This window comes from Zingiber officinale, chromosome 7A, assembly GCF_018446385.1.
Source record: "Zingiber officinale cultivar Zhangliang chromosome 7A, Zo_v1.1, whole genome shotgun sequence".
NCBI classification, from domain to species: domain Eukaryota; kingdom Viridiplantae; phylum Streptophyta; class Magnoliopsida; order Zingiberales; family Zingiberaceae; genus Zingiber; species Zingiber officinale.
Genome location: NC_055998.1, coordinates 14,810,011 through 14,828,813, shown reverse-complemented (window position 1 = coordinate 14,828,813; position 18,803 = coordinate 14,810,011). Strand labels below are relative to the sequence as shown.

The 18,803-nt window shown below is 36.5% G+C and overlaps 3 protein-coding genes across 3 annotated transcripts; 2 read left to right on the top strand and 1 right to left on the bottom strand.

The window, feature by feature from the left end:
• The first annotated feature begins 6 nt into the window (after positions 1-6).
• LOC122001010 (syntaxin-61-like) lies at positions 7-6,361 on the top strand. The gene is made up of 8 exons (XM_042555544.1): positions 7-161; positions 655-769; positions 2,989-3,102; positions 3,309-3,422; positions 3,687-3,868; positions 5,033-5,123; positions 5,682-5,747; positions 6,007-6,361. Exons 2-8 carry the CDS (start codon positions 716-718, stop codon positions 6,115-6,117), a joined length of 732 nt encoding a protein of 243 aa, XP_042411478.1. The 5' UTR covers positions 7-161; positions 655-715; the 3' UTR covers positions 6,118-6,361.
• Positions 6,362-7,798: 1,437 nt separating this feature from the next.
• On the top strand, positions 7,799-8,687 carry LOC121999936 (predicted GPI-anchored protein 58). Its single transcript, XM_042554548.1, has 2 exons — positions 7,799-8,326; positions 8,417-8,687. The coding sequence occupies exons 1-2, from the start codon at positions 7,955-7,957 to the stop codon at positions 8,522-8,524; spliced, it is 480 nt and encodes a 159-aa protein (XP_042410482.1). The 5' UTR covers positions 7,799-7,954; the 3' UTR covers positions 8,525-8,687.
• A 1,453-nt stretch (positions 8,688-10,140) lies between these two features.
• On the bottom strand, positions 10,141-16,742 carry LOC122001009. Its single transcript, XM_042555543.1, has 3 exons — positions 16,213-16,742; positions 14,108-15,608; positions 10,141-11,772 (listed from the first exon to the last, which is right to left on the bottom strand). The coding sequence occupies exons 1-3, from the start codon at positions 16,643-16,645 to the stop codon at positions 10,389-10,391; spliced, it is 3,318 nt and encodes a 1,105-aa protein (XP_042411477.1). The 5' UTR covers positions 16,646-16,742; the 3' UTR covers positions 10,141-10,388.
• Between the last annotated feature and the right edge of the window lie 2,061 nt (positions 16,743-18,803).

The window sequence follows — 18,803 nt, the reverse complement described above, 5'->3', positions numbered from 1 at the left end:
AAATCCGACCCGTAATTCTCATTCGCTGCAAGGGATCAAACCCGAGAGAGGATAGGCCCCCTCTCGCCGAGCCCAAACGCGGTGTCGTTGGAAGAGAAAGACTTGTCGGAGATCTTCTCCGCATCGGATGCTGCTGCCATCTCACGTCTACGGCGAGCAAGGTGAAGATCTCATCCTGCGCTCTGCATAAAGCTGACACTAGGAAGGAAATCTCTCTTTATTTTTTCGCCTCCCCCTTTCTCTTACTCATCCTTGACCTTGTATTCTCCCCTCCATTCAGTTCTTCGCAGATCCATGCACACATGTGCCAATCCTAGTTATTTTCCCGTCAATGCCCCTCCTCTCACCCCCTGCATCTTTATCTGATGCTCGCTCTGGGGAATTTTGGTTTTCGATTGTCGCGATCTTCTGATTTAATTTACCATCTTAGTCAGATGGCCGTTACAGAGATCTCCTATATGTTGCATTGTTATAGGAGATTTTGTTTGAGGTTTCTGTCTCAAGATCGATTATTCCAAACAGCAATTTTGGTTGCAACAAAGCTTTTGCGTATTATTAATAGTTTTTCGTTTGCTTCATGTCATATCGCAATGTGTTTTTAATCTGCATTTTATTATCATCTTTCGTTTTTTGAGATTCTTCTTGTGCGTGCAGAATAATATAGAATTGATGCACCAGTTGAGAAGAGGTGATCAGTTTCCAAGAGTGTTCTGAGATGACTCCCGCTCGAGACCCCTTTTACATTGTTAAGGAAGAAATTCAGGCATCGGTAAGTTGTTACTATTTGATTACTTTTGTTATGAATTAAGTTTGGTTGCTTGATTAAGGTTATAATATAGTTTTAATTTTTTTCCCCCTCCATAATTAACATAACAGATAAAGAGAATTCTGTCTGACGTTCAGATTAGTTGAGACCCCAGTGATCAATCCATCATATGGATAAGGAAGACAATCATAATTTTGAGAGTATTTGACATCTGTAGACAACATGATTCTTAAAGGTTGGGTACAGATGCTTGATTAGGTTAAGGAACTTGCAGTTAGTTGCATGGAAATCATGTGCTGGTTGAAGCACTTTCCTTTGTGAAATATCGAGTAGGATATGCAAATCAAATAGCATAATAAATATCTTTTTGTTATCGTTTTAATTAGGGTTGCAAGGGATGCAATAGTACTATCAAACTTCTAATTCTGTTTTTGGCCAATCAAACTCATTATGGATGTGATAGTGAAGTTCTTCTGCATTTTTGATGAATTTTAGCAGAGTCATACTCTTGGACTTTTTGGGATCATGCTCATCATGAGGCATTAGTTTGAAGTTTGAAGTATAGGTTTGCTATATCTTTTTTATGAACTAATTGAAGAAATTTCAACTTTAGTAAAGTTCAGGATATCATAAATAGCTTAACTAGATTTGATCAATGAGTAATCACAGTGTTTGAAATGCTTTTAGATGCTAATTTTAGATATTTGGATCTATTGTTCAATATGAAGTAGGCCTTTAATGAAGTTATCAGTGATAGGACAAAGAATGAGTGGTTGAAACAGAGACAAGTTCTGCAGTCTTATGTGATTGTTGTGTGCCCTTTAGTCTAGAAAGAAAATATAAGACAGTGACACAATCTACAGCCTTATTGTATGGGTTAGTTGTTAAGAAGTGACACAACCTACAGCCCTACTGTATGGGTTAGTTGTTAAGAAGTAACAAGGTCAAAAATTAATAAATAATATCGTAGAGATGAGAGTGGTATGATGGATGTGTAGGGTTACTATATTTTTTTTTATAAAAGAAAGAGCACATGCATGAGAATAATTTGTGGTAGCTTGAATAGACGTAAAGTTAAAGAAAATTAATTTGAAGGTGTATAGGGTATCGGTATACCAAATGACAATTGGTTTAATTGATTCGAATATTATAGAGAGAATATCCTTGTGTAGATCTTGGGAATAAAATCCATGTAGTAAGTCCAAATACAGGAGCAAACATGGGATGTGGAGGATATCATTCATTTGTCAAATGCTAGGTTGAGTTTTGAGTACATATTTACAAATTCTTTGTTCTGAACCATTGTTCCCAGATTGCAACCTATTGAGTGACCAGATGCCTCTTCTATGCTTCAAAAGTTATGTTCGACGTAGTAGGGTAATAAGGCTCAGGGCAGTTAGTGATTACTCTATATTTTGTTACTAAGATATTTCCTTAGAGTAGTATCTTGATATATACAAATAAGTTGAAAATTTGTTTCAGTGAGGACCAACAGGGATAGAATCTTGTGTCAAGTAATTTTTCCAGATTGAATTAATACCGCCTTATACTGGATACAAATCATGATAGCATTGCCCAATGATATGATTGGTGCCGGTTGTGCTGACGAATAAGCGGTAACTCAGTTCTCACTTCAATCTAATAAGTGACAGAGAAATGAGACTGTCGAAAGGCAATCCAATGAGAAATATGAAGTGGATAACAAATGGAAAATTCAATAAGAAAATGTAAGTGTGTAATTGAATAAGAAACACAGAGAAGAGAACAATAGAGATAGAAAGACATTAATGAAACCAGAGGGAGATGAACTGGGTGGCAACAATTGGATCATCTAAAAGACTGGTATCATCACTAAACCTAGATTTGAAATTTGTGTCATGTTTTAGAAAGAAAATAGAACCTTGATTAAAGTTGATTGGTTCCAAAATATCTATAACATAATAAGGCTTGCATGAAAACGAATTTTATTATTGCAACGATAGTTGTCATGTTTTTTTCTGAGCATGAAGCTTCTTTATTCTTTTAAAAGAATATGACCTTTGTTTGACATTCTACTCGTTACATGGAAAAGATATATCAATGTACATTTCTTTACCAGCCCTGAGTAATTTTTTCACAAAATATGTAGGTTAAATTCTATGGCACATTGCAAAAACTTTCTATAACCAACTTTTAGGAAATTTTCCTGAATCATTTCATCTAGATCTGTTCTCTTTTTGCAGATCGATAAGTTGCAATCTACTTTTAAGCAATGGGAACAAGCACCATTAGATATTGGCGAGCGTGTACATCTTACCAAAGAGCTCCTTTCCAGTTGTGAAAGCATTGAGTGGCAGGTCTGTATGGGCAAGAATGCACTTATAAAGTGAATTCTTACCATAATAAAACATATGGACGACAAAAGAAAAATTTTGTAAAAAAGGGGAAAATTGTTATTTTTTCAGGCAATGTGTATTTCCAATTTATATTATTTTATATGCTTCTTAATTGGCCAATTTTTATTTTCACTTATAGTTTGACATTTTTATTTTATTTTGAAAAGGTTGATGAATTGGACAAGGCAATTGCAGTTGCTGTGAAGGATCCAGCTCGTTACAGTCTTGATGTGATTGAACTTGAAAGACGTAGAAAGTGGACCACCACTTCTCGTCATCAGGCATGGACATGTTCTCTCTTCTACTTTAACATGTTGAACTAAGCTCACTTTCATCATTCTTTGTTTATCTTGAAGGCTGCTTCCATATACTGTGTTTCAGTTTGAGATCTTGTTGTATCTATATTTTTAACATCTTAGTTATGTAGTCTTGACTATACAATCACTGTCATGTTTATTCCTGAATTTTATATTTAAATAAACTAACGAATTTAATCATTATCTAGGTTCTAACTATATTGACTAATGGATTTAGTTCTTATGTAGGTTTTTAACATCAGGAGAACAGTGCAAGCTGAAAGCAAGGGCTCACTTGCTCCTAATCTAAATGGTGCTCACCATGAATTAATGAGGCATCCAAATGATTACAATTCCAAGGCAGGGAGATCAGATTCTGACACCGATGACTTCATATCTTCAGAATCAGATAGGCAGCTACTTTTAATGAAGTAATATTTTCACTTAAATTTGTCTGCTCTCTGAGAGGTTATCTAGATGTCGATTAGTCAAAGGTTTAATTTTGTATTTCTTTTCGGGTAAATCATATGCACCGCCCTTTGAGTTGGAAGGTATTTTATGTACCCCATTTGATTGAGATGAGGAACTAAAATAGTGTTTTTTGGAATTAGAGGGGCTACACTGAATATTCGAAAAGACCAATTATGTAGATATAATTCACCCTTTTTGGATTCCCCCACCCCTCCTAAAGTTTAGGCATAGAATGATATGTAGCTGGTTCTACAGTTTCACATCTGTCTTACCATGTGTTGTATTCTTTATGAATTTTTAACCTTTATATTATTTTTTACCCAATATGGTTTTGTATTCCAAGAAGATGCCAAAGTCTTATAAGATAGTTGTCCTTGTGTGGCATCCTATTTAGTTTCACATGGTGAGTTACGGACTAATATCAATTTAGAAATGTGAAGTGGCTTAGATTTAAGTATCTTGGACTAATGGTTGAATTTGACAATGTTAGTTTTTTCATCTAAGTCGGTTCGGTTGTGACAATTGGGATCAGAACGGACCTACTCGTAAGCATGATGAGGTGTTGAAGAGGCTTACCTGCATAATGATATTGCCACCATTAGGCTTCATGTGCCACTGATCAGGATGATTCTCAGCTATGAGTTGGACTTAGGTTTTGACACAGTGCAAGCCTTGAGTAGGGAGATCACAATACTCCAGTTTTTTCCCACATTGTGAGTTGTGAGCTAATAAAAAAAATATATAATTTTAAATAAATGAGTTATAATTAACAACTTGATGGATGAATTCTCTCATCTCAATGGGGCATGACACGTAGTCCTTGAGTAATTACCCTTTAATGTTCATGTGAAGTTGTACTATATTTTTCAAGGGCTTGGGAAGATGCTGCAGAAAAAAAGATGCTGCAAGTACACTTATTCATATGGTTGCTATTTTTTCTAAGACTGAGCATTGGCTGCATAAATAGGACATAGAGATTACTGGAGTCATTTTAAAGATGATTTAGGATCCACCTTAACATCATTGTCTTTTGAATTTTTCTTTTTTAGTAATTTTCAATTAGTACTATTAAGCAAATAATATTTATTACATGACAACATAGATGATTCCAAGTTATCCTTCAGGCAACAGGATGAGGAGCTTGATGAACTCAGTGCTAGTGTTCAGAGGATAGGTGGCATCGGCCTTACTATACATGATGAACTAGTTGGACAGGTAAGGTTGAAATGATATTATGCTGCTCTGTCCTATGATGATAGAGAATGAGTTTATAGAACACTTCCCAACCAATTTGATAAAGCTTACTGGATGTCATTAACTCGTCCTCTAAGAAATAAAATTTCTTTTATCCAATATTAGGATAGAAGCCTAGAAAAACAATCTATGTTCATTTACAGAAGATGTTTTTTTAATCTAGTTAGGCTTGTTTCATTAGGTTTAATTTAGAGCAATTATTTGAAACATAATTTTTTATGTTCTCATTGCCTATTCGTTTGAAGAAGAGATGGACTTTGTGTTGCATAGGTCCATTTGTAAATGAACACAACATGGGAAAAGAAAACATGTATTACTAGTCATGATATGATTTTGCAGCATGACGTGGTAGAAACATTCTCTAGAACTAGAAGAAATTCTACTGACATAAAAGATTAACTTGCTTCTGATGAGATAATAAATGTCCTTTGCCGTTCTATCATCCTCATCTGATTCCTAACAGATTCCAACAAATGATTTGCATTATTGTTAAATTCCATAATTCCATCTGTGATGTAGGAAAGGATTTTGGATGATTTGAGTTTGGAGATGGAGACCACATCGAACAGGCTCGACTTTGTTCAGGTTAGCATTTCAGAACTTGTTGGATTGCTTTATAATTTGCAAACTTTTCTCTGATGATTGGGCCTTCATTTAGTATATTGTAATGCGTAGAATTCTTGGTGCCTTTACGACTGAAACCATAGCTACTTTTACTTCTGATATAAACAAACCTTTGTATTTCAATATGATAGAGCTTTTACTGTCACTGAAAGGTGGATTTTATTCATCCTTTAGCTTTTCATATGAGACCCCTAATGTAGGGCACCTTTTTCCGATGCAGAAAAAAGTTGCTGTGGTGATGAAGAAGGCTGGTGCGAAGGGTCAATTCATGATGATAGGGTTTTTGATTGTGCTCTTCATCATTCTTTTTGTGTTGGTGTTTTTCACATAGTAGACATACAGATGCAGCCACCATTACCATTGGTTTCCCTTGTTCCACGGACGAGTTTGACAAATCGAAATGGCAGTCGCACTTATCCTCCAGAATTTGTTTCAAAACAAACTGCAAAAGGTTGTTTCTCTCGGTTGTCGTCGACGTTAGATTTATATAGTCATGTATATTTGCGTTCTCTATTTTATTTCATACATGAGTTTGAGACTATTACTGCAATCATTCTGGCTTTATCTCGTTAATATGTCACTGGCATCTTCATCTACCATGTGCGGTGTGATAGAAAACTAAGACCTCGACCCATGGATATGATTCATTTAGAAAGTTCATACTGCACCGTGGATCAATATCTCAAACTCGGAACCAACAAAGTTTCTCCAGTTTCATGAAAATTTGTAATTTATTTTTAACCAGTAAATAGTTGATATATATATATATATATATATATATATATATATATATATATATATATATATATAGTTAGTTAGTTAGTTAATTTTATTATGCTGTCCATCTTAATCACACGTCCCGTGAACATTTAGTGTAATTAATTTTTTTTATTACTTTTTTGGTTTAGTTATCTCAACTAGATTTTATCTTTGTAATCCTAATTTAGGAGTTGATTTATAGTATTAAGCAAAAAACATAAGATGATGAATATACTCATAGGTGATTGAGACTAAATCCAGACATTTGGAAGTTTGTCCAAATGGTTTGATTCACTTTTCTCGATCGAGACATTTGAATGGATTTTTGGATGTCTAGATTTACATTCAGTCGTTCATGAGTGTGCAGGATAAGGATGTATAAGGTATATTATACACTGTAATATTCTATTGTGGACTTTTCATTGTGCATCTATGTGCGACATTGGTCTTAGTGTCTAGATTCATTCAGTCAATTTTTTTTTATTTTATTTTGAAATATATTATATGTATTTAGGGTTTAAGATTTTAAAAGTTGAGTTATAATGGATTTGAGTCAATAAGATTTTTTTCTTTAGGGTTCAGATTTTCCTGTTAAGTTATAGTATTCAGGATTATAAATTTTAAATGCTCATAGGATATATTATATGTATTTAGGGTTTAAGATTTTAAAATTTAAGAATTGTGTTATAATATATTTAAGCTAATAAAATTTTCTTTCTTAATTATAGTGTTCAGAATTAAAAATTTTAGATGTTTAATAAAAATTGAATCCTAAGGATCCGGATTGAATCCACGCACCCGGCTGGTTATGGCGTGCATAGGCGTGCGGCATTTCATCTGCAGTAGAACACTCCGAGATATATATAATGAATTTATCCATACCGTGATCGCAGCATCGGCGAATCTCTTGCTCGCTCTACGTTACTTTGCTTTCTCCGACCTCGAGTCATAAAGCTCGCCTTTCGGGCCCGATTGAATACTTTGGCACGAGGAAAGGCACCTCGAACTCACTGTCTTACACACGGAAATGGACGCCACCTTCACTCCACACGAATACAAACAAACACCCTACTATCTCGCACGCCTTCCTGTGCCGGTCCTCACCTTTTGGCTATGCAGTCAAACCGGGATCGATCTCTCCGAATTATTAGACTAATTAAATGAATGATTAAAGTAATCATTGCGCAATTAGTCTGTCCTTTTGGCCCTTTCCAACCTTTTCCTCTCCATCGAAATTCTACCACAGAGAGCAGCTCGGTTATCGAAGCCTCCCGTGCCCTGGCCCCTCTCCTCTCCTCTCCTGTTCCCCACTCAAGCTGCCTCACTGTAAAGTCTGGTGCGGTGCCACTAAAGCGCTGCTCTCGCTTCAAATTAAGCTTCGGTTGCTCTGTCGACGCACAGTCCACAGAATGGAGCTCATTGCCGCCGTTCCCTACCTTCTCTTCCTCCTCTTTCAAGCCTCTCAAGCAGCCGACGTTGTGCTGGCCCCAGAATCCTCGCCGGACTTCCCGTCATTCCCTGCTCCGGCGCCCACTTCCGGAGCCGACGTCGCGGCGCCTCCTGTGCTAAGGGCTCCGACGACCTCCGGCCCTGCTCCGACGCCGTGGGTGGACTCGGGGCCTTTGGAGCCCAAGGAAAAATCGACCCCGGCGAGCGCTCCTTCGTCGGAGACGGGAGGCTCGATCCCGTTCATCAGCAGCAGCCCGGCGGTGCCACTTCCGGTGGGAGAGACCGATACGGCCACCATCCTGCCATTCCCGACGCCGGGTTCGCAGAACCGGGTGCGCAACTTTGCTCTCCTTTTTATTTTTTTGTTCGTAAAGTAAAAGACGACGACGATGATGATTGAGAGGTGAAATTGCGTTGGGCAGGCGGTGGGGATGGCGTCGTCGTGCGAGGCAGTGGGCGTGCCGTCGCTGATGCTGTCCATCATTCCCGCCTTTGCTTCGCTTTGCCTTGCCCTCGTGGTCGTGGGCTGACGCCGACTCCTCCGGCCGCTTTTCGTAGCGCGAGCAAAGCAGGAACTTGTGTAGTTTCTTTTTATTTTATTTTATTTTTTTCCTCCTTTTAAATCTCCTTTTTTGTTGCTTTTATTCTGCTTTATTGGTGCGACTGGAATTATTCAAAGCTACTTCTGCTTTAGTTCTTCCTACAAAGTTGGATTAATCACAGTCGTTCTGCAGTATCGTCGCCGTAATTACTTGGACCACTTGATCGGAGAGAAAATGCCAAAGTTTTTTTGTGGCATTTCAGCCATTTCCAACAGTTAAGCTACCAATTTTTGTATGCAGTCGTGTGCCATTAATCAAAAATCATATAAATTGATCTAAAATCAACCGAATTGATAAAGATCCATGTTCCCCTACATATTATTAGAAATTTTTTTATTAATTAATTAAAATTTTAAAATTCTTTCACATTTTAAAATTGATAATATTATGAATAGAAAAAATTTTATAAATATTTTGAGCTGACGATATTAGAAAATATATATTTTTAAATTTTTTTATTAAAAATAAATATAAAATTAAATTAATTTTTTATAAAGAAAATCCGTTATAATAATCTACTGGAATTTATTTTTATCAATTTTAATATATGATATAAAGAAACGGAGCCACGTATCTTAGGTAAGTTAAAATATGAAAATAATTTATATTATTATCTTAAATTCAATTATTTGAACTTACAAAATGAGTGTTTTTATTTTAAGTCAAATGATCAATTGATCTGGGCTTTTAAAATTTCATTTTTGATAAAAAAAAAATCAACTGATTTGATTAATTTTTTATTTAGCTTTTTTTAATTGTTCAATACACAGGGAAATCATCCGAAGAAGTATTCAAATTCCTTTCGTTTTTTTGCAGTCGATTAATAATCTGATCCTATTTTCATAACTAAGGATTCATTTATCTACATGTTTACTGTCTACATCTTGCACAAATATATTTAACATATAATTGAATTCTATCCAGAAAGTTTTTCTTTACTGATCCAATGACTTATCAATGACCAGTTTGCTATCAATTTGCTCACACGACAATTTAGAGCATTATTTGTTCTTATCACAAACCCAGTTTAACTCGATTCTAAACAGACTTGATTGGATCAATTAAAACAGCATCAATAAGACCAACGTTATAAAAGATGATTATATTCATCCCAAATGCCTTTCATAGTCTATTCCCAAGTTATATAAACAAAGATAAATCACGAGATTAAACTTGTAACCCAAATTAGATAGGAAATGAGAGGGATTTTTTTTTTCCGAGAACATATATCTATCAGAAATTAATTCCTTATCCCATTATAATAAGTCTGTCATCCCTCTAATCAACTAGACATCCCATGAGACCCAACAGATGGTAGGTAACGTTGTCGAAAGCAGCACTTGCACACCCGGATTTCAACACAATCAGCCTAATCAAACTACCTGATCTCATCCAGCAAAAATAGCTTCTTAGATTGATGCTATTACAGATTTGGTATGGCTTAACTACCATGAACCATAATTTCAAGTCCTAAGAAAAAAGATTTACCGTCATGCAAAAAAAAACACCTCTATATAAGTTAATACACTTGATGCCGGTTCAAGTAATTCCTCTATAAAGCTCATTCTTTGGTTCACATTAATAACTTCAGATGACATTCAATAAAAAGAACCTGTATGGGATTCTCATCTGTTGACAATTATAAATTGTGCCAGAAGCAGCAAAATAATTGGCCGATATTGAATGGCACAGGTCCAAGCCAAATACTCAGTAGCCGAACTAAATCCATGGCTCGGAGTTAATAATGTGAGCACTGAATGTTGGATCTGTTTATTGTCTAGATGAATCTTCTTTAACTTGCTAACTTTGAATTTCCAGATTTCTTCAGACTACCCAGTATGCTATCAACCAACTTTTCCTTGTCATCTTTTGAATCTGAAACAAAACTAAATCTTTTACGGAATCGTAATTTTGGCTTAACATCATTCAGGTTCTCGGGTTTATCCTTGGAGCAATCCACGAGGACAGCAGCATCCCCAACTTGTTCTGTTTCACAACCATCTTTGCTACTTTCTCTTTGACCACCTTCCTGATTAGCTCTAGCTTGTTCATTGTGATTGACTCCTTTACAACCCTGAGCTTGTGACTTCTCACCGCCTTCCTTGTTACCATACCATGAATCAAGAATTTGAATAAGAGAGCTTTCCTCCCTACATCTTCCAGATTTCCCTTCAGGATCCTGCAATTGAGGTGTATTAACATCTTCTGGATCAGAAAATTCATCATCAGAAAGAGATGCTTCATCATAGGTTAACTCTTTATCCTTAATTGGAGCAGCAGTAAGATCCCCGCATGCAACTGTCTCATGCACAGGGCCCAGCTCCTCCCATGCACAGTCATCAGCAGCAGTTTCCGGATCAGTGCTGTTACTAGTATCGACTTTATCATCTTGTGTTGGTTGATTTGTAAAGCTGGAATCTGAGAGGAATCTTTCAGCAGGGAGTACAAAATTGGATTCTATCCTCACCCCAGGCATTATCTCTAACAATGAAGCAAGCTTGGGATAGCCAAGTGTTTGACAACTCAAAACATAACTATACTTCTGTAGAAAAGCTGGTTTGAATGTGCTCATGAGGAAACCATCAGGATATTCATCAAAAAGCTCAATCAAGAGCTTTCTGCAATCAGATAGTATTTTTTCTCGACTAGGAGATGATTTTGTTTTCTTATGATTGTCATCACTTAAACAAGCTGCAATCAAACTCTGCAGATCTGGATATCCATAGGAGGAAGGAACAACTTTTATGCTGAATATGCTCTCAAACATCTTTTCTAAATCTTCAGGTTGTAGGTCCTCCTTACTTCTATAGGCTTTCTGAAACCAAGCTTTGAACTCAACGAAGTTTTGAGGTTGATTAGCAGACGTGGTTTCAGTAAATGAACTCCCCATCAAACCAGACTTATGATCAGATGTTTTCTGCTCAGGCTGTCTCTGTGTGCTAGCTTTTGATATTTTTGCAGTGAAAAGAGAACTTAAACCATTAGAATTATAGGAATGTGACGTGACGCACTTCTGTTCATCAAAGGTAAGCTTAAAAGGGAACGTCTGAAAAATTGACACGTTGATCCATTTCTTCTCGGTAATCATCAAATTTACCAGATCAAGAAGTTGGGCTTTTGAGAGATCTTTAAGGACCCAAGGACCTTCCTTCTGTAACCCATGTACCACTTGTTCCCTGAATTAAACAATAACGCCATAGCCAAATAAAGATTCAATATGACAAATTAATTTACTAAATACTCTCCAGAAGATTTATATGGGCTTTAGAAGATTGTTACAAAGAAATGTTAGAATTATCCCCAAGTCCTGTACAAGTATGAATGCCACAGTATTTCCCTAAAAATATAAAAAGTTAGCAGAATCGTTCTTTCTTGAAACTAATACGAAGTATAAAATATGGAAGGGGAGGGGGACTAGAAAACATAGACCAACCTCAGGTTTCCAGAATTGCAAGATTATAGATTCCAGAATGGTATGAGCAATAAAATAATGGTACTAGCCTGTGTGGTGCTATTTTATTTGCTTTCCCTCTAAGTGGTTCTAGCAGTCCTAGGCAGTCATGAAATTGTTGTTTATGAGATGATTTTAGTGTGATAAGATGAAAAATTCAGTATTGTTAAAAGGTTAAAGAGTCACTGGTTTGACAAAATACAAAGTAGAATAAAAGAATTTGTAAAATTTTATTTCATCAAGGTTAGATATGATAAATCTGATGGTTTGCATGATAATTTAGGACAAAATAGAAACGCTTATTAAAGCTCACTAAACTGCCAAAATTTTCTAAAATCCATATAAACTTGTTAGAACCTTTAGTGCTTCAAAAACCATCAAGTAACTAATGTTGTAAGCCAATTCAGAACTTCTATAGAGGCTTCCATTTTAAGAAATATGCCAACAAGAATATCATGACCTCAATCCACAACCATAATGACTTAGATCAACAATCTAACAATTCAAACATAAAGCTCCCAAAGACTGGGTTTGGATTTGATCAAATCCCAGTTCAAATTGACTGAATTATGCCCAAATATCAATACACGGGAACACAGAACAAAAATAAATGGTTCCATAATCTTAATCCTGAAAAGCAAAGGCTTGCTAAATAAGCATATTTAACAAGCATAACCAATAAAACCAAAATCCCCATGATGGAAAAGATGAAACTCCAAAATCAATATTCTATTGAGCAAATACTATAATGTTACATAAATTCTTAAATTACTCCAAAAGACAACTGACAGATACCTATTATGTGAAACTTATAGGTACCCTAAACAGTCCGTGCCTTCATTCATAGATTGAAGATATGCTAGCCAACTGATTATTTAGTTGTATTATCAATGTATCCTTGCATGAAAAGGAAAATTTTATATTCATCTGTAAAGCTGGTGTCATCAACCGTCTCTATCCCAACTACATGGATCTCATCCATCCATGGAGCTCTATGCAGGACTACATGAGTACTATTGAAATCAATTAACACCTTTACTAGATTTTTTGTTTTTTCTAAACAAAATGTAAACCATGGGACTGAATAATTTGTACAGTCAATAGGAGACGCATGGTTGAATGTGTGACCGTAAAAGCAATCATTATTAAAAAATGATATTGCTAATGATTCATGTGAGAAATAAATGGGTCTACTTACACATTACTAGTTACTAATACAATGTGAAGCTTCGATGTTTAAATACACATGATTTGTAATATCTTGTCCATAATTAAACACTATCTTTACTTGGTAATTCTATGTCTATCCTTCTCACGGCAGCAAAGCAGCATAGCATACTCCTTGTGCAGTACTCCACCCTCTCCTCATTGCAGCACACTCCCTTGTCCGCATCTCCCAACTCTACATTTGCTTAACCAACTCATCATGAAAGACTCTTTATCCAACTATTTGCTTATTCATGAACTTGTTTTGAATAATTAATGTTCTTCATTAAATATATATGTTAAACATTTTTATTATAAATTCAATTATTTTAATCCATTTTCAAAATCAACAACATAACATATGTGCTATGCAGTGAGTCAATTGCTTGCCACCTAAAACACCTTTTAAAAGCTTAATCACCTTATTTTATTTTATCCTAAAATTCTGAAGTGCCAACTTAAAGAATTCAAGATGGAAAAATTGTTGTCCAGTCTTGATAATTATCACAATGTTGTTCAACCACATTTGGAAATGTCACAAAAAACAACTCCCTCCAATATGTAGGCCTCTGCACTTAGCTCATGCATCTGCAGCATGCACATCTTCATTTGAAATTGTTCCTTATATTGTTGACGAGATTGTGAAAATGATGTATGTGGTTATAGAAATAGGCTGGAATCCATTTTCATCTTATATAGAATGTATGTGGTTAAACAACAGTGAACGAGCAAAAATTGTACAAACAATGCATTCAGACATTATAATGGAAAAATAGTAATGATGAAATTTGAATAGCTTTCTAACAATGAATGTGCTTCTGTATAAGAAAATGAAATAAACGACGTAGACTTACCTTGTTCTTGATTTTGAGATAAGCTCAGCTCCCTTTGAAGTGAGCAAAAATGACTCTAGAGCATCCCAAAAGTATCCTTTTGAGAAAACATCAAGAGGTGGTGTCTGATTAACAATAGTACACTTATTGATAACCTCCTTTCCTGGTTCAAGAACAGCTTCCTGGTCTTTCTCAGATTTCTTAGACCACCATCCTGCAATTCTCTTGAAGAAGTTCTGTTTTGTCTCAGGATGAAAGGTTTGCATGTCAGAATGACCAGTAGTCTTATCAGTTTCAGGTGATTCACTAACTTCCCTAAAAATTTTGCTAGGACTAAACTTATTCTTCCAGTTTGTCTTCTTGTCTTCACATTTTAATTTCTCAATTACATCACAGGTTGGTTCTGCCTCACCAGAATCCTTATTAGAGGTAGAATCCAGACCAGAAATGCTAGCAATTCTCCCAGCTGGAAGATTAGTACTAGGATGATTCATAAGTACCCAGATCCTTTGCAGAAATCTGCTTTCAAATATGTTTTTTCTTTGCTTGGAAGTGGAAACATCATGATTGGCTTCAGCATTATTCTCTTTAGCACACAAAGAAGATGGCTCCTTGAGTTGCTGAAACCTGAAAAAATATCTCTTAAAATTTTGAAATACTCCCCCCTCATTCACACCATACTGCCTATGGGTATGGGAGGACCTCTTATTATTATCTGAGTCAATCTCTTCCTGGTTAGCAGGACTATCAGGTGTAAGGGGTGTATGACCCACATCATTGTTTGGAGCCACAGAGATTGACTTCCCATCCTGTTTTGGAGTATGGCTCACCTCTCCAACACTCTGATCAAAATCCTGAGTAGTTTTAGATCGCATTGGAGACGAATCTGCTGCTTTAAAATGCCTACTGACCACAAGCGGTTGACCTTCAAGACTTGTACTGGGTATGAACTTCAAAATGCTTGGCATTGATGTGAGAATGTGGGAAAACTTCTTATAACCAAAGAAATCCCTATCTACATTCACATTAATCCTTTTGAGCTCATTTCGTAAATCTGACATGTTGATCCCTTCAGGATATGAGTGCAGAATTTGCCGGATTGCATTGACAAAAACCTTCGGAATTGGGCGAGGCTTACTTTCAGCACTTAGTTCCACAGATTCCTCGCCTTTTCCATTAGCTAGTTCCATTTCAGAGAAAGGATCATCCAAGGCATTTTTGTGATGTCCGTACCAAGAACCATATAAACCGTCTGGTGGGTGGTTGAAATGCTTGGCAGTTGCATTATTTCCCTTAACTAAACAAGCCCAGGACCACATCATGGTGGCAGCACTGCAGAGAACAGCCGGGGTAGATTCCCTGCTGGCAAGCAGTATGTTATAGTTGCTCATCCTTAAGCGATGGAGGATGTTTGCAAAATCCTTGTCACCAGATATCAAAAAGAAATGAACAGGAGGTGGGTTTTGTGAAATCCAATAGACAAGATCGGCCATAAAGGACCTATCTGAGCTGTTTTTCCCGCCTATGAAACAAAAGTTCTAGATTTTTAACACACTAAAGATATATCTTTATGAAATCTAATAGACAAGGTTGACAAAAAAAAATTATCTTAACTGATAGTTCAACTTCATCAATGCACTAAAGATATTAGACAACTACTACAAAAACAATTAGATGAAAATTCACGATCAGCTTAGAATTTTTGCAGAAAAAATATAAGAAAACTAAACAATCCAAGCCTTTTGCATACGACTAACTGAGTACATTTTGTCTAAAATCATAAATTTTAAATGGGAAGGAAAAACAAGTAGGTTTACAAGCCGTTCTTAGGCTTTAGAATTAACAAATTTTTTCAAGAAATAGAATAAAAAGTCTAACTAATAGGAGTAACATTCCCATGCTTGAACTGTAATTTTCTTGTATACCACTTATGCTCCAAAAGCATTTTATCCTTGAACACAATAACTTCAATAAATAAGAGACACCTGATAAAATTCATCCTTCAAAAACAATTAGAGCTCTCCAGCTATGAAAACCAGAACCAACGCTAAGACAAAACTCATAGGCAATAGTAAAGAGAAAACTTGATTGCAGAAACCAAATATGAGCAAAGAAAATGAACCAACCACGCGGTACATGGGTGAGACAGACCCCAGTGGAGGTGAGAGCTTCCTGAGAGGTCCGCGAGAGCTGCAAAGCGTCACCGAATGCAGTAATAGTGACCGGACCCTTGATTCCATTGGAACGCAGCGCCGAAGTGATCCGCTGCGCCACCAGGAAAACATTGACGCCAGCAGGTATGCTGCAGTTCTCGAAGTCCCACCAAACCGCGACCTTCACGTCCCTGCCATCCTCCTCGTGATGCTTCTTCGAGGAAGACGAAAAAGAATGGGTAGGACAGGAAGCTCGAGGCAGTCGCGGAGGGAGGTCCGGCCTCCGCGGAAGCGCTGCGCCGCCGGCGACCGAGTGGATGAGGAGGAGGGAAACACGAAGAGGGGAGAGAGGAGAAGGCGAGTAGAAATGAACGGGGGATACAAATCGAAAAATCCGGGTGTTCATTGATATAACGGAAGGATTAAGGCTCGGCTTGTGCGCCGCCAGCTAACTGCAGTAGTCCGGCGGCCGCAGAGGCAGAGCTGCAGCCAGGCACTGGATCGGCTGAGAACCAGAAGAGGGTTTTTAAGTTGAAATCTTCAAAACCCTCGATTGGAAGCTCGAACATATGTCACGTGTCTCTCACGTGATGTTGTAATAATTTGAACAATCCAATTATCGAGAAAAAAGAAATTTTATAAATATTTTTAATGCTAATTTTATCAGAACCACTAAAACATAAATCCTAAAATCTGTGACATACATCCTAATATCAATGATATTGTTGTTGTTGTTATTGTACATCAAAACTTAGATATGGTAAATTTATAAAAAATATTTTAATGAGGCACGTAATTAAAAAAATATTGTATGAGCTGGGTTTATTATTTTTTTTACTAAAAAATAATTTTTTAAAAAAGAATTGAGCAAGGGTTTAATTACAATATAAAGAGTAAGGTAAAATTTAAAAAGTACGTTAGTCTTTTAGAAATTTTATAATTTTAAGTGGGCCATCAATAAAAAAAACGGAATATTTTTTATTTAAATTTTTCATGAAAGAAAAAGAAAAAATATTAAAAAAATATTATATATATAATACATTTATAATTTTTTTTTTTATTTGTCTAACTCGAGCTCCTTACACTGAAATACTATTAAAAATAGAAGTTGAACTTGAACTTGAAGGGATTCCTGAAATAATAAAAAATAATTTTTTATTTCATCGAAGGAAGCAGAACTTGAACTTGAAGGGATTCCTGAAAATAGAAGTTGAACAACAGAAAAATCGGTTGTGTTTGTGAGGGCTGAGGAAGATTCTTCGCACCATGAAACTGGAGAGATCGTATTTCAGTAGCATGGGAGATGAAAGTGCATTTTGATTCACCTAATCTTCCACCCTTTCTAAGCCATCCGCCCAAGTAAACAACAGGATCACCATCCATCCGCCCAAGGCAGCTTTTGAACCTCCCTTCTAGAAAGTAAATATAAAAAATAACAGTTTACCGTACCTATTATACCGATATATTTATGAAATTTTCAATATTAGTATTTAAAGATGTGAAGCTGAAAAGCTAGGAATTTGTTAGTTCTACTAATTAAATGAAGACTTCGCTTTTATCTATAAAATAAATAAAACTAGGAGTGAGGTTTTTAGTGTTGACCCTCTAATGCTCAAGTTGATGGGTTTGAAAATGAGAGAATAGAATGATAGTAAAAGATAGTTTTTGAATTATGAGTTTGGGAATGACAATTTGGGAATGATTTCTAAATTTATGGGAATCAACCAAACCTATATAATTAGGTAGGTTTCATTCTCATTCTACCTTACTATCAAACATATACCCATAGTCATTCCTATCATTTAACCAAACACCACCTTAGAAACAGAAGAAGAGGGATCGAAAATAATAGGGACAGAGATGAATCCTTTCCTTTCTTCATATCTAGTATATTTTTTTATACCTATTTTAGTGACCCTTCATATGCCTCTGTTTATTGATATTAATTGCAGACACAAGATATCTTTGTATTGCCTTCTCCGCATTTAATGATAGATGGAGCGTTCTCTTTTATTTTCTCTTTCTCTTATTAAGTATCCGTCTTTTCCTCTTTTATTATATCGGTTCATTACACTGTCAACGACATACCTCGAGTAGGATGAGTGGCTCGCTCGACCCACTCTCCTGCCGATCGGGTTGACCAGACGTTGTTTTATCCAGACGGCCGACCAAACAGTAGTTCCTCCGATCAGCCTATATAGCCCCCTCTCGCTCAGGCGACGCGGTTGAGCCTCTAAGCCTTGATGTTGACCGTTTTGACTTTGACCTTCACCATGGGTGTTGACCCGTGCTAGGTGGGCTCCTCCTTTCTGCCGCATCACAAGCCTCCCCTTCAAATCTAGTCGAATGAGGCTGCAAGTCCGACTGATTGGACAAGAAGATATGTCTTCAACGACTATAACCTCCCCAACACAAGCCTCCCCTTCAACCTCCTGTCTCCGTCTCTGGGCTCTGGTACATGTCCATCGAGTCCAGGTTTGACAGAGGTGATACTGAGAGTTTGAGAGTTGCCTTTGAAATTCCCTCTAATTATCAAATCGGTCTTCCTTCGGCTTTTGACCACC